The 14831-nt window shown below is 34.6% G+C and overlaps 1 protein-coding gene across 1 annotated transcript in view; it reads right to left on the reverse strand.

The window, feature by feature from the left end:
* Positions 1–14831, reverse strand: part of MYO16 (myosin XVI) — a 358751-nt gene that overhangs the window by 81105 nt on the left and 262815 nt on the right. Inside the window, exons 24-27 of the mRNA XM_066545334.1 lie at positions 8841–8916; positions 6028–6203; positions 1153–1233; positions 274–479 (exon numbers count right to left, since the gene is read on the reverse strand). Coding sequence (XP_066401431.1) covers positions 274–479; positions 1153–1233; positions 6028–6203; positions 8841–8916 — 539 coding nt within the window. The remainder of the gene's footprint in view (positions 1–273; positions 480–1152; positions 1234–6027; positions 6204–8840; positions 8917–14831) is intronic.

A 14831-nucleotide genomic window follows, 5' to 3' on the forward strand; every position in this document is an offset into this window, starting at 1 on the left:
AAACTTAATTTTTCTGATGATGTTTATAAATACATTTCTACATATCAATATAAATTTTATAAATTTATGAATTTATAAATCTATTTATAAAGTTCATTATTTGTTCAATTAAAAAGTAACAGGCCTATACCCCTTGCAGGCAGACAAGATTTTCTCTGAAAAAAGTCTGAAATACACATAAGCAAAACAACATGGCAAGCGCTACCAGAACATGACAGAAGGCTTTGTACTATAGGTAAGAAAGAAGGTTTTATGAAACCTGAAAAAATTTACCTTGACAAGAAGTCAGTGAAAGAGAGACGTATTGGATACCCATGTCGGATAATTTTGACCATGTCTAGGACACCAATATACTGCAGCTGAGCAGACACATAAAAATGATCAAAGGTATCTGGCAACTTGGAGTTATTAGGTTTTATACAATGAACGGAATGTGGTGTGCTATTCTGCAGCTTCCCAATAATATCGGCAAGTGATTTCTGGAGAAAAAACCAACAAAACAGCAATTATCAATCAGTCTTATGACTATGAGCTATGACTATTGTTCAATACATATGCTCTTCCTAACTTTTTAACATTATTTTCTCAAAAGGGTTGACCAGGTCATGCAAGTCGCTTCTTCAAACATAAGATTTTTCTTTCTTCTACTGCAATCTGCAGGGGGTAATCCTGCTAATAGTGGAGCCCTGGAAAATGTTAAAGATAGACTATGAAAATGTTAGGCTTTGTGTTTTCTCAGATCACTGCACCTGCGTAAGCAGTATGATAAATGATATAATTGTTAGATGTGATGATTGTTTAGTAACTAAATATAATTATTGTATAATCATAAGAAGAATCATGAGAAACTATGTTAGAAATTTAAGGGGGAACCATGAGAAGCCATGCTTGACTGAAATCTATGTATACAATAGAACAATATAAGTTTAATAATTAACGTGAAAGTTATATAATGATAGAAGATAAAAACACGATCATCTCAAATGTATGGTCGGAGTCAGATTTGAGTTGAATACTCCTGACACCCAGAGCTCTTAATAAAAGTACCTGCATATAATCGCTTATGTGATTATGTGTTTCTGAATGCTAACACTGCCTTTAAAACACCTGGAGATTCTTTTGCAAATTTCTGTCCATAAGATGTTCACTGACCCTGAGCTGTATTGCCACAGTGGTTGGGCCCCCTCGTTCCAGTCTCTGAAGAAATGAGGATGTTCCTTTCTTTTTCAACAGCTGTGGAAGAGAAAAGCACACACTCAACAATTTTATCTCAAGATGGGCAGTAGACCTTTATTGTCATTGTTGCAGTTGACTAATGAAGGCAAAAATTTGTACAAACATAGTGCCATAGACAAGGATTGAGTTTCAGAAAGAAATGGGAAGTGGATAAATATCCTCAGGTATTTGCAGAGCCATGACCGGTAAGTTTTGATTTCAAAAGCAGCTACATACATTATAATGACAATACACCTTTAACAAATAACTGGGCAAATCAATAAGTTTCAGAGGTCTGTGGAAGTAGGACTTGTGCAGTTAGTATCCCATAGAGTCTAGAAGTAGCATAATTCTGTAACTCTGTAAGAAGGTGCCTTATGCCTTTGGCAGATGTTAAAGTCAGTAAATCTAAGAGTACAGATCATTTAAAACAATCTCAACAGCAAAACACTAATACAAATATTTAAAAAAAATCTTCTAATTTCTTCTTGCACATGAAAACACAGTTAAACTTCTCTTTTTTAATACGTTTTAACCAATTTGAGATATAAATTATTAACAACTTCCTATCTCATTAGAACCAATGTTACCCCATACACCAGAATTGGGAGGGGAAAATTAATTTATTTTTCGCTGCTCTACTTCCTATCTTTGAGACTGAAACGGAAATAATCATACTAAAAGTGGCCCCAGAATTTAGGGTCTTTTGTTAAACTTTCCACAGAAAGGCTGGCAAAATTATTGCATTCCAGGGTTTGGCAAAGCTGTGAGATTTAAACCCCCTTATCAATGACAACCTTTTCACCTCTGACTCTCCATTGCCTTTCTTCCACTTACCCCATAAAGAAATCCCCTTCTATTGAGTCAGCATATTCTGGCCTACTGTTTTTTCCAGTTTTATCAAAAAAGCTTACATCTTCTCAGCTTGGCCCACTCAAGCCAAATGCCATTAAAAATATTGTAGTGCAAGCAATTTTCTACTCACCATGCTAAACTTTGGAGCTCTTTTTTATTTCACTTACTAGGATGCAATGAGATTTTAAAGGCAAATTCTCCCTCAACTTCAAAACTAAAAAGTAAAAAGATCTGCTTGTTCCAGTTTGTGGGAATCTATAAAATCAGAAGGCTTTGGCCTTCTGAAAACTGCATAAGACAGGCTTCAGATACAGCAGAATTGTGAACAGTGCTAAAGCAGCAGAAAAATCATTTAAGCTGTAAAAAAGATATGGGAATAGAACAATAAAGCTGTGTATTAGTACTTGTATAAGCTTTCTAAGTAGCAAAAAGTTGATCTAGCAAGATATTAAGAAGGTTAAGCTTATGAATAGTGCTCTGTGTGTTGTCTCTTATAAACAGGTATTGTATTTGAAAATAAGTAAGCATTGTTTTAACTAAAGCTACATGAGCATATGGTGATTGGATAGAACTACTGTCAATATGTTTTTGCTTCATGTAATTGGCTAAGCAAGTTATATAGTATGCTGTCACATTAAGTTTTCTGGCCTGCTGCCTGGACAGTGAGCTGTTAGCATCTTTCCATTATAATAATCATGTAATGAGACTGATGCTGAAAAATAAACAGCTTGAGATGCTATCCCAGCAGCCCCATCCTGTTCGCATCTGTAAATAAATTGCTAGTTTTTCTCATAAAAAGGACCACTAGCACCCCAATGACATTTTTCATTAAAGTTTAAAAATAACTGAGGAATATAACCAAAATAGAATTTTTCCCACTTTATGTATAATGGTGTCACACTTTCCTCTCAATATTTAAATCAATAGTTCAAGATTGCTTCTTGACTTAGTGGGAGATCTAAGAACAACACTTCCTACTTGCTCTCTCCCATGTTACATATGACTTCCCATGGGAAAGAAAAATTTGTTTCAGAATGAGAAAGAGAAATCAAATGAAAAATGAAAAAAAATACAAAGGCAAAAAATAAATTTCATTCAAACTCTCAAAACTTGGACATCTTTAATCTTCAGCTATGGGCTAAGGAAAAAGGCTATATCACACAAGCTGTACCTCTCTATTGCCCTGTAATATACAGCTTTACATTGGAATATCTTTACCTCTAATCTATAGAAAAAAACCCCACATATATGTATATTTGAAATCTCTGTTAAGAAGCTAAAAATCTCCTCCTAAAAAATATCTAAAGACTTTTGCTGTATAAACTCTGAAACATACCAATTCTTCCAAAGCAAGTGAGGAGAGGACAACAGAGCCAAAATATGCACCAGGAAAAGATTAGAGAAAAATAAGGGAGCAAGATTTGATGTGAGCAAGAGTTGTGAGAGTGTCAATGAAGATATCTTTTATTTGAAAAGGGTACATGATCTTCATAAGTCACAGAGGCTTGACCTGGCATCCCCAAATTCCTGTGACTCCTTATGTGCCCCAAACTTCTGGCCAGTTAAAAGATCTGTTCATGTCTGCCTTAGAATGGATGCATTGTTGTCTTGGATCCTACCATGCTAGCATTAGTTCAAAGAGGCATGCTCAGCATCAAGAGTCATTTATGGAAAGGTAAACAGATACACGGCAATATGAAGAGACATTTATAATTATATAACCAAGCATTTAGCTAGGATTGCAGTGACAAGATGAAAGAGGAGGGGACTCATAACAAAATCCTATTTGACTTTAACTTTCTGTAATTCCCTTCCCTGGATAGGTGAAGCCTAGCTTACTGCCCATACACAGCACCATGAGTACCTCCCATTTCATGATTCCTACTGCCTACAGTATGATGTATGTTGTGACTCAAACCTCAGATATAAAAGGAATATCAGTCTCTGGTTGATAATTTTTGCCTTAATGTCCCTCCTTCTCTCCCTCCTCCATTCTATTTTTTTTTCTTGTCTTTATTGCCATTAACCTCTGAACAAACTCCAATTAAAATTCAGTGGTTATGATTTTCCAACTCATAATAATTTAAATTTTAAGCTGACAAGAAAAAGCCCTTTACATTGCATTTGCAATTACAGCAGAAAATAACAAACTAAACATTATTTCAGTCCACCACAGCAGATTTTCAAGGCTATACTGAAAAAGGGAAGGAATTACTTGGGACTGCACAGTTAGAGATGTGGGTTTGATCCACAATAGAATTTAAGAAGTTACCTACTTCCAGCTCCTGCAATGAGTGCCTATTCCAAAAAAACGAGTTGCTTTTTGCCAATGGAACAGCTTAGATTCCTAAAGTTCTGCTCCAGTCCTGCAGGGCAACCCAGTACCTTGCTCAAATTAAGCCAACTTAGTATCAACAATGTGTTCTGTCTCACCTGCACAGCTCTTCTGAAAGCCTGTGCTTGAGAAGCAAAGCCATCCTTGTCTCTGCAGACAGACGAAGGATGAAGTTCTTCCCACCTTCTAACTAATGCCTAAAGGTTTACAACATTCTCACTGAATCTGAAATTTCTGACTTCAGATATCATGACTCCCAAGGGAATTGAATGTCTTCTGTCTCTCAAGAGAGTAACTAAAGGTTAAAAGCAATTCTGGACATGTCAAAACCAGCATAATTTCAGAGATCCCAACTGCGCAGTGTTTTGCCCTGGTTTTTAACTCAGATATGCTTTTCATACTTCCTCCCATGTATGGGACTAGGATGTTTTTCACATCCTTAGGAAGCTTCCTCTAGGAAGCTGTTACTACAGTGGAAAGGCACCTAAAGGCACCTTGTAAGGCCTCAGCTGTTCGCTAAATATAGCCTTAAACCAACATCATTCACTTCAATTTAAGTTTTTCCATTGAGATTACTGACAAGAACAGTAGTCAGGAATTATGCTGTTATCAGCAGGGGGACTATAAGGAAAGTCCCATTGCTAAAGCCTTCCACAATGACACATGAGTGCAGGCTCCTTAATCCCATGACAGAATCAATTTTATGCAGCTGTAGACCAAAAATAGAGTTGTAAGATTCAGGAAGCCTGGTGAAGCAGCTGATGTATTGTGAGAAGTGAGTGCTTCTTTTCTAGAAGGATAAATTCCAAAGCTCTGTCATGAATTAACTCACTAAATCACATTATTTCTTTTCAAGAGAGATGTTCCATGTGACATGAACAATTAATTTTCTGATAATCTTCAAAGTTTCTCTCCTGCTCCTCTCTTTTTTTGCTTTTGTTTATGGTTTTGTGGATGGTGTTACTTTGGGTTTTTCTTTTAAGTTTTTTGTCTGACTTAGCAGGAAAAGAAGTAAGCTTAGAAATAAGGCATATTTGATTTGATTTAAAATTGACTGGGAAAATTTACTATAAGACACCATTTAAAATAACAATGGCAGCCAAAATTTACATTTGATCTTCATATGAAATTACACAAAACTCTGTTTAGCAAACCAGAAATCTTCTCATGTTGACATAATAAGAATATTAAGATTTTATTTTTCCACTTCCTATGTCTTAATTTACTCAACTATTCACCATAAAGTCTTTCAAGGAGAAAAAATGAAGAAGCATTCCTGTAGAACCAAAAATTACTTAGACTGGATTGACTGCTAGTAAGCCTTGGAACTAGGCAATCCTGGAATGATTCAGACTCGAAAGACCTCATCATCTTGTTTGACCTTCCGCTCAAAGAGTCCAAGAAAGAGATTTCTGAACCAGAATTATTAGTGTTCATAAATTAGAACATTTTCTCACTTTTGCTGCTTTAGTGTTGGTACTAAGTACTAAATTATTTTAATAACGCAATGACTACAGAGAATGAAGCAGAGAACAAGATGATTTCAGAAATGACAAAATAACAGAAAAAATCTTCAAGGAGCCAAGAGGAGAAAGAATTGAGAACTAATCCTAAATTCTTACCTTGCTGAGTTCAATATACTTCTTTGCTTCTCCACTTGCACAGGTTACAGATGTTTTTTTACTGAGCAAAGCTGCTTTGCACCCTTTGATTTTAAGGGAATGATATGGAGGAACAAGTGATCCAGTTTGTGTCAGTTTGGACTGGAACAATTGATTGATGACCACATTTTCACTAGCTGGAAATAAAAAAAAAAAAGAAAAAATTGCATGAAGATAAAAGGTAAGTTAGAAAATTATATTTATTTGTCAGTAAAAAGACACACAAAAGGAGAGAATTAAATAATTAAACCTAAAACAAATGGAAAAATCAAAAATTAGCATTATCAAAGTTATCAAAGAAAATTCAATGTCTGAAAAGAGTAACACTCTTTTCAGCATATTCAGGTCCTGTGCTGAACCAATGGAGGACATAAACCAAAACCCTTCAGACTGATCTGTCTAAACTTAATTACTTATGGGAACATCACCTCTGAATTTTGTTCCATTACAGATTCCCAATTTATCTATCTATTAAAGCAATATAAGAGATGAGTTCTGCACAATTTCCTAACATGTAGTTTTTAGAAACAATCAAGGCACTTGGCAGAAATAAATTATACACACTCATTGCACTGAATTATATATACACAAAGCATGAGCAGGGATTTAACAAAAAGGCAATGCAAAGAATAGAACTGTAGAAAATTTGGTTTCTCTATATCAAGATCACACTTAAAAACATTTACAGAAAAAAGACAATGGCATACAGATATATTATTACTTGTACATATGCTTCCAGGAGGTGCTTTTAAACAAAAAAAAAATCTGAATTTTAAGACAGATAGTATACTTTCTCCTAATTTCAGTCTAATTATCCTTTATGGATTTATGGCCACAGGGTTTTTCAGATGAACATGATAATTACATGCTGCTCGTACTGCCTCAGCACCAATAAGTGTTAAGAACTCATTGTGTGATACATCCTTAACCATGCTGAATTCCAGTAATTTTTTTAAGAACTAGAAAACTGGCATTATGATCACACATATCATATGAATAAACAAAAACCACAGAAAGATGAATGGGATAAGCATCATAAATAATAGTTTAACAGGTAAAAATCTTCAGTTTACTCTTTATAAATAAATAACCTGTAATAACTGGTTACAGGTTTCTTACTATATGATAAATGCAATAGATTTGTTTCTCTTTTTCTGTGGAGATTCCTTACTTAACAAGAACACTAAATTTATGAGGAAGATATGGAAACAGATAATTGAAATTATTTCAGCACAATCAGTGGGCACAATATGTTTAAAATGTACTAAGTAGGATTAGGACAGGCATAGAAATTATGTCTTTCAAATTAAAACAGATACATCCTATGTCAAAATTCTCTTCTGATACTTTTCAGGCAGGTATGTTCCACATTCCTACACATATATACAAATTAATTTAATGTAATTATAGTTTAAAAGTTTTGATTGAGGAAATGAAATTCAATGAAAATCAATGGAAGCATGCACTTAAGTTATACATTACACAACTTATGAAACTGACTCCAAAGGAAATATGTCACTGACAATCAACAGGTTTTAAGCCTAAATCACTTAAAAAAGAAGGCATTTAGATCTCAAATGACTCACATGTTTTTAAATATTCTAGCAGAATTGATTGTTATTATTATTATTATTACTATTATTACTCCTCAGTTGTATATATACTCACCCTCACCCACATTAAACTTTATATATCCAATTTCTTTATATCCATCCTCCATTCTTGCTTTTTAACAGTTGCATAGCCGATTACACAAAACAGCAATGAAAGTGCAAAAGGGATTACGTGGAAGAATGGAAGAATGCTCTCTCATCGAACGTACTGGAGGTTGTCATACCTGCTCTTTGGCAGATTATCATCTATATTCCAAGTAGTGAGAACTTTAATATCTCTAAAACTACAATCAATAGGCTTATATTCCAGGTAATTTCTTTAATTTCTTTCTTCATTCGGAATGTACAGTTTTTGCATCTAAAATGCACCAATTATTTTACTAGGGTGCTTGGCTAATTTTACAGTAAAATTGCTAAAATGAAATCAATTTTAACAGCAGGCCTCTATTTCTAAGGAAAGAAATATAAGTATATAATATATTAAGTGGAAAACCCTACAGTGGTTGGAGAGAAGACAAATGACACTCAGGGTGACACTGGCATTTCCCTGAGGAAAATGTTTTGTTTTTTTCCTCTCCAGAAAGGGGAAATGAGAGAGGTTTTCATTAATTAAAATATGAATCATTAATTATGATTAATTAATTAATTAATTGGTTGCATTATTATTATTAGGCATAATTATGTAACATGCACACTGAAAGGCTCTTAATTTTGCATTTCAATGGACATTTATATCTCTTCACTGAAAAACCATAAGAACGCCCACAAGTTACTGCTTTTAGAAAGGTACTCAAGCAGTGCAGTACAACCCACTGCTGCCTCTATGATTTTGGGAGCCCAATTTCCTTCCCCTGTTTTATAAGTTTTATTTTTGCTGTAGTTCATACTCATTGTCTTCTGTAAGTCATTCTCACCGATCATATTACATCTTTTTCTTTAAATCACATGATAAAGATGCTCTATGTTCATGAATCTAAAAGCTTTTAAATTAGAGCAAATTTCAAACAATACTGTATGTAAATACTTGATAAAGATAGGGGTGATTTTTTTTTTACTGGAAATAAAATACTTATAAATGTCTCTTAAAACGAAAATGAAAATTAAAATCAAGTCATAATATCTTGATTTCTAACAACAGCAACCACAAAAGCATTTACTTACTTTTCATTACAAATATGAGATTTTGTGAAAGGGAATCTTTATTTTTTTCTATCGCACCAGCAATTTCATATGTAACCTATAATAAAATATTGCAACATCATTAGTAATGACCAATGCATCTTTTAAAAATCTTACAGCACTAGAAATGAAGTTATGTTTTTTTTCACTCAACAGTTGAAGGCTGGCACCAGGTAGTATCTTTTGGCATTTTCTAAGAGCCTACAATGCTGACCAGAAGAACTGGTTGTTGAACATTACGCGCCTCTGAAACTATACAGAAATTTCATTGGACTGATTCAAAAACATTTCCACAATACAAGGCTTTGAATCAAATATGTACTGTAAAGCAGGAGACACTGACCTAAACAATGCTTTCCCTGTAGGATGAACAAGTCACTCCCAGCTCACAGATCTCCTTGTCAATGGGAAACTGTCCCCACTAACCATGACAAAATAATCTGAGTCCAAACTCACACTCAGGACAAATTCCAACCATTGATGTATCCTTTGGAGATAAGTTCAGTCAATAGGTTATACACAAATCCCATTTACATTTCCAACAACTATGCCCATGAGGATTTTGGGTCACCTCAGTTGCCTGATGTTGTGATTTCAATAATAGACAGCTGGATTGTCCCTGCATCTGTCATCTGACTGCAGATAAATTCTAACACATGTGCTAGACACTCTAAAAATTGAGCAAAATCTGAGTTCTAGCCAGAGGTGCTGAGGGTACATCCAAAATGAAGACATACAACCAAATGTCTCTTTTAATACTGAGCCTATCCCTGAAGACACTGCATAGAAAAGGAGCACTAAGACAAGAAAGCAGTTGTTTTTTTAGTTTTTTATTAACTTTGTATGGGGATGGATGAAAAACAACTAGTTAATTTACAGAAGCTCTGGCTTGCATAGTAGTAGAATCCAAAGGGATTTTTTAAGTCAAAAAGAAAGAAAATTATAGATTTCAGTATTTGCATGATTAGGCAGGTATTAATGGGAACTTAGAATACAGTTCAGTTTTATTTACCTTGGGACCATGTTTCCATGTAAAGCCTTCTTTAATTTTTTGTATTGGATCTATATCCTAAGCCCCTTAGGTGTTTGGGGTAATTTTATCCTTGTACATTTAATAAAGCCATAAATATATAATTAAGATTAGTAACAGTAATTTGTTCATTAATTTTCCATGGGGTCACTTGACAATTATGCAATGCTATCTTGCTCAAAAAAGAAATTACGTGATTTGGAAGTGCATAATCTGTTAGAGTGAGTAATTGTCAAATTATGTAATTACTATGGCTTCTGACATGAACAAGGTATAACAGGAGAATTATGGTTCTTTTCCATGACAGATCCAATGTCATGCATTTTCTAATTGCATTTCCTAAGAACATACAATACAGTTAGCAAACTATAAGAGTTCTTTAAGTATACTATTAAATGCTTTTAGTGTACTCAACATAAATGTTGTGCTATCTTGGTCCATAAAAGGTAATTAACAGGACTTATATGACAAATCCATAATGCCAGTTCCTAATTGAGTATCTTGGGCTTTCTAAATTAGAAGAAGAGAATTAGTATTGGTGGGAAGAGTAGGTAAGTATAGCAGTGGGAGATACTATATCATGATTAACTGTCTAGATTAAAACAGTATTAATGCTAGTATAATACATCACAAACTTCTGGAACTATATTAATAAGACATGTTTAATATCACATAAAATAGATAAAGTTAGGGGGATTCCCTTTTATGAAGAAATTGCTAACACTCTAAACAATTTTCCCATAGACTTGGTAAATTAATTCGCTGCCTAAGGACATGAGAACTGACTCAATGAAATGACACTCTAGGGTTCCATAGTCATTGCCAGTCCCACAAAATAGAAAAATAAATAAGTCCTCTTTCAGCTGCCAATTTTGTTGATTTACTCTTGCCCTCATCAGAGATGGCAAACTACATGCCACCTAAAACATATATATTTCCCTCAGTTTTCTTCCATTGTGTTTGTAAAACAAACCTGACCCAAACTCTGCACTGGCTGGCACTCAAGCACAGTGGATAGTTATTCTGGGGAGGAAAAAAAGCAAGCAAATATTGTATGCTTTAGACAGGAAATGTGCGCCCACTTAGATAATGGGTCCAGTATTATAAAACATACTACTTATTGTCACTTTTTTTATCACAGCTTGCTTTCTCTTGCTTTATATGATGACTTTTTAGGGAAGACAGTGTGTAAACCTGTATGTCTGTGTTAGCCAAAGGAAACAAGACTTTTATGTAGTATCTGAATAGCTGAAATATTTTTATTTTAAAAAAAATACTGTCCCACACTGTGCTTTATTTCATTATAAGAGATTAAAACAAAATGGAGCTGGGTCTGCTTTCCTTCTAAATTTAAGTTCATAAAGAAGGAAAGCTTAACATAAGCCATAATGGCTATGGCCAAATATTCATCTAGCCCTGAATATTTTGGGAAAACTATTGAGGAGTATTTCCATCTACCATCACCAGCTCCCTTCTCAGCTTTCAGCGCTCTGCCCATGAAGGAGCTCTCGTCCTGCAGGCTGTATCTTGCCTTTGTGCTTAGCATCTCTTGACTTGCATTTCCTCCTCAAATCTGTGTTTCCAGATCTCATTAAGAAGACTCTGTGTCAAGGAGTTTCAATAATTACTAAGTTTTAAAAAAACCCAAAAAAACCCTAAGTTTATTTGTTTTGAACCTGTTTTCTGCTTGTTTAAGTTAGCATAGCCGGTTTTAATATTATAAGAACTACCAGATACAATCAAGAGCTAAAACACCCAGAAAACAGGAGACTCACCAGATATGCACAGAGCTGACTTTGGGAACTGAGTATTCCTCTTATCTTTTCACATATTTTTGCCTCTTTGCTTCATTAATTATCTTCATGCCAGAAAATCAGAAGACTGTGTATATTTTCTTCTGAACAAAAGTATTCTCTCTCATAACATCTGACTTGCTTAAGGGATTTTCTGCAAGTTTATTGGATATCCCCATATACTTTATAAACAGGACCCCCTTTACACATAGTTTTCATCAATTCTTTAAAATCATCTTTTTTTTTCCTAAATAATTTTCATATCTTGTGATAGGCCAAAAAAGCTCAGGGTTAATGGCAGATTTGGTAGGAACCCTAAAACAAGCTAGGAAAACACCACCTGGAATATTAGGAACAATTTGGCTGCATTCCCAGTTAAAAATGAAAATTTTGCTAATTTTATAGCAAAATGCAGCTGAGAAATTCAGTTTTGCCTGTGTTGTAAATTTTAGGTAATAAGACAATAATTAGTTCATGTAGCAAATAAGAAATTTTTGAGAACATGTCCAAGGACAATTCAGTGCACAGGGAGACACTTGTAGTTGCTAATTTTCTGCCAGTACTTGAATGTAAGTGATACACTTGCATGTACCATTTTTTAAGTATCACTGGGTTTATAAACCTCCCAAAACAAGTCTTGTTAAGCAATGAGTGAGCTAAATAATTTTATAGTCTGCAAGTCTTATTCTAACACTTTGATAGAATAGCATTTTGAAAGAAGGAATTATTTAGCAACAAAAGAGATGGGTGGGGGAAAGCATTTTATCATTTTCTCTGGAAAGTGAAAATCCAAAATCAAGACTACTTAAAGAACGCAAGAGAGAGAGAAAGGAAGAAAAAGCAAGACTGTCTTGTCTATGTGAAAACCAGAATCTGTGTCAGGTTGCCTTTATATGCCTTGGTACAGTTTAGATTAGATTGATTTGATTGTTCTGTCTGGGGATTCAGCCTGGGGAAAAATAGTGAGAATGAAAGCATCCTTATTGATTAATCCACCTCCTTTTGTCTTTTGATTTAGAGGTTCAGTTTCAGAGTCTTCCTGGGATATACAAGGCATTTGAGAGAAGACTGCCTTGGTGAAGGTGAGCTGACAGCTGAGAGGTATTTTTGATATGCAGGTAGCTGAGAAATGAAAGACATTGATCTGCACTTAAAGGAACATTAAGTGCACTGGTTTATAGAGCAAAGATGTTGATCTTTAGGTCTGGCCAGTTTATTACAGTGCAGAAAGCCAAAACAGTGGCAAGGCAAACAGTGACAAGGGGCTTATTTAATTTGTAAATTCAAGTTTAATTTAAACAGCAGAAAGCTTAAAGTATGATAATGTATTATTCAGACCACATGAATAAGGAGTCAGATACCAATGTGTTATATACGACTATTAGGTAAAGCTGTGTCTCTTGGCACTGTGCTAAGACAATACATTTCTGATTTACTTAGTGATATATTAATTCTTCCACAAAATTTTAAAAACTAAAGAACTTTGAGTCCTTGAGAAAGTGCAATGATGGAAATGTTACTCCTCAAAAATCACAGCTATTGATATGCCTGACAGTTCAAAGATATAATTAATGTGAAGCCCTTCCTAAAGTGAGAGCCCACAATGTAAATATTAATGTTATCAATAAATGAACCTAGAAATTCAGTATTACAGATTCTTAGGATGGTTTCAGCTGAGGGTCAGATGCACCCATAAAACACTTTGCTACCTCAAGGCAAGCTTGCAGGTGTTGTGTGTGCCTCTTCCCCGCCAGACAGTGTCTGTGAGAAGCATCTCAGGATACCCACAGTCATACCAGGCATCAGAAACAAAGCAATGCCCTAGATGAGCAGAAATTTTCTGGAAGAAATCAGACTGCCAGTATTCAGAGAAATGTGTTAAACAACCTCCAGATAAAGCCTTTCACCAGGATTAATTTTTTTTTAGTCATAAAACCCTTAAATCATTCTCTTCTACCTTCTGCCTGAACAAAACAGATAAGCTTTTTGTCTTACAGCACTCAGATACCAAGACATTAAACAGCTCTTAGAAAAGACTCATAATGTGTCAAGGCATTGTAGGATTCTGTTCAGCTGTAAAATTAAAACTAGGAGATAAAGTAAAATACTTGATATGATAAAGTACTGATGTTCACAGTGGCCTTTGCTAAGCATGTGTTCATGTGTGTTCACAAGCAATATATCATATTGCCCATGCAGGAAAAGACAGATTTAATCTTGTTCAGGAATAATAGCAAAATTCAAAAGAAATGAGGCAAAATCCATTTTCTCTCTTCCACTGGATCATTCTGTCACATTTGTGTAAAACCATATTCATTCTCAGATTCCACTAAAATATCTGAGCCCTGTGCTGATTTCCTCCATGTGCATATTGTTCCTCTTTCTTCCCTCCAAAACAGACAAGAAAATAAGAAAAAAATCCAAGGTTTCTCAGAATGGTATCATACATGCAGACTTCGTTGAAGTATTGATCCAGCCAGAAAATTAAATAAGGATTCCAAATTATTTGGATTTCTTTTCCCCCTTGCATGTTACTTTGAGCCTCCTCTGTGTTCTTTGTCTCAATTCAACATTGTGCTTTCATTCTTTTATTTCTGACTCATTCTGTCTGCTCTTTTTCTCTCAGTACTGCTTTTTCTGGGATAGTTTAAGGCTCATTATGCTTGGATCAATAAAATGGCATATTTAGTCTTAGGAAAAGTTGCTGAGCATGAAACTTAAGGGAATGCACAATACCTCCCAATTCATGACACAAATTCATTCAACTAAAAAAAAATTGATAGTGGAAGAAAAGATAATTTTTCTACCTGTATCCTGACACCAAATTTCTCCAAATAAGAACATATTAGAGAGGTCTTTAAAACTGCATGAACACATGAATCTGTATCAGCTGTAATTATCTCAGAATATAAAGCTGGATGTATCACTTCTGTTCACAAAACATTGTCTGTCAATCTCAGTTAAATATACAAAAGTAGGTCTTTTCAGTGAGGAATTATTTTTAATAACTGCATTTTCCAGTTTAACTGCACCTCTGACTTGCTAAAATAGCTACTGCAAGTGTCTGAGTAAAGAATTGAATCTAATTCATTCTGGACTTTGACCTACAGCCATACACTACTGATGAAAAGAAGCCCAAAATACAAGGTC

Source organism: Molothrus aeneus, chromosome 2 (assembly GCF_037042795.1).
Source record: "Molothrus aeneus isolate 106 chromosome 2, BPBGC_Maene_1.0, whole genome shotgun sequence".
NCBI classification, from domain to species: domain Eukaryota; kingdom Metazoa; phylum Chordata; class Aves; order Passeriformes; family Icteridae; genus Molothrus; species Molothrus aeneus.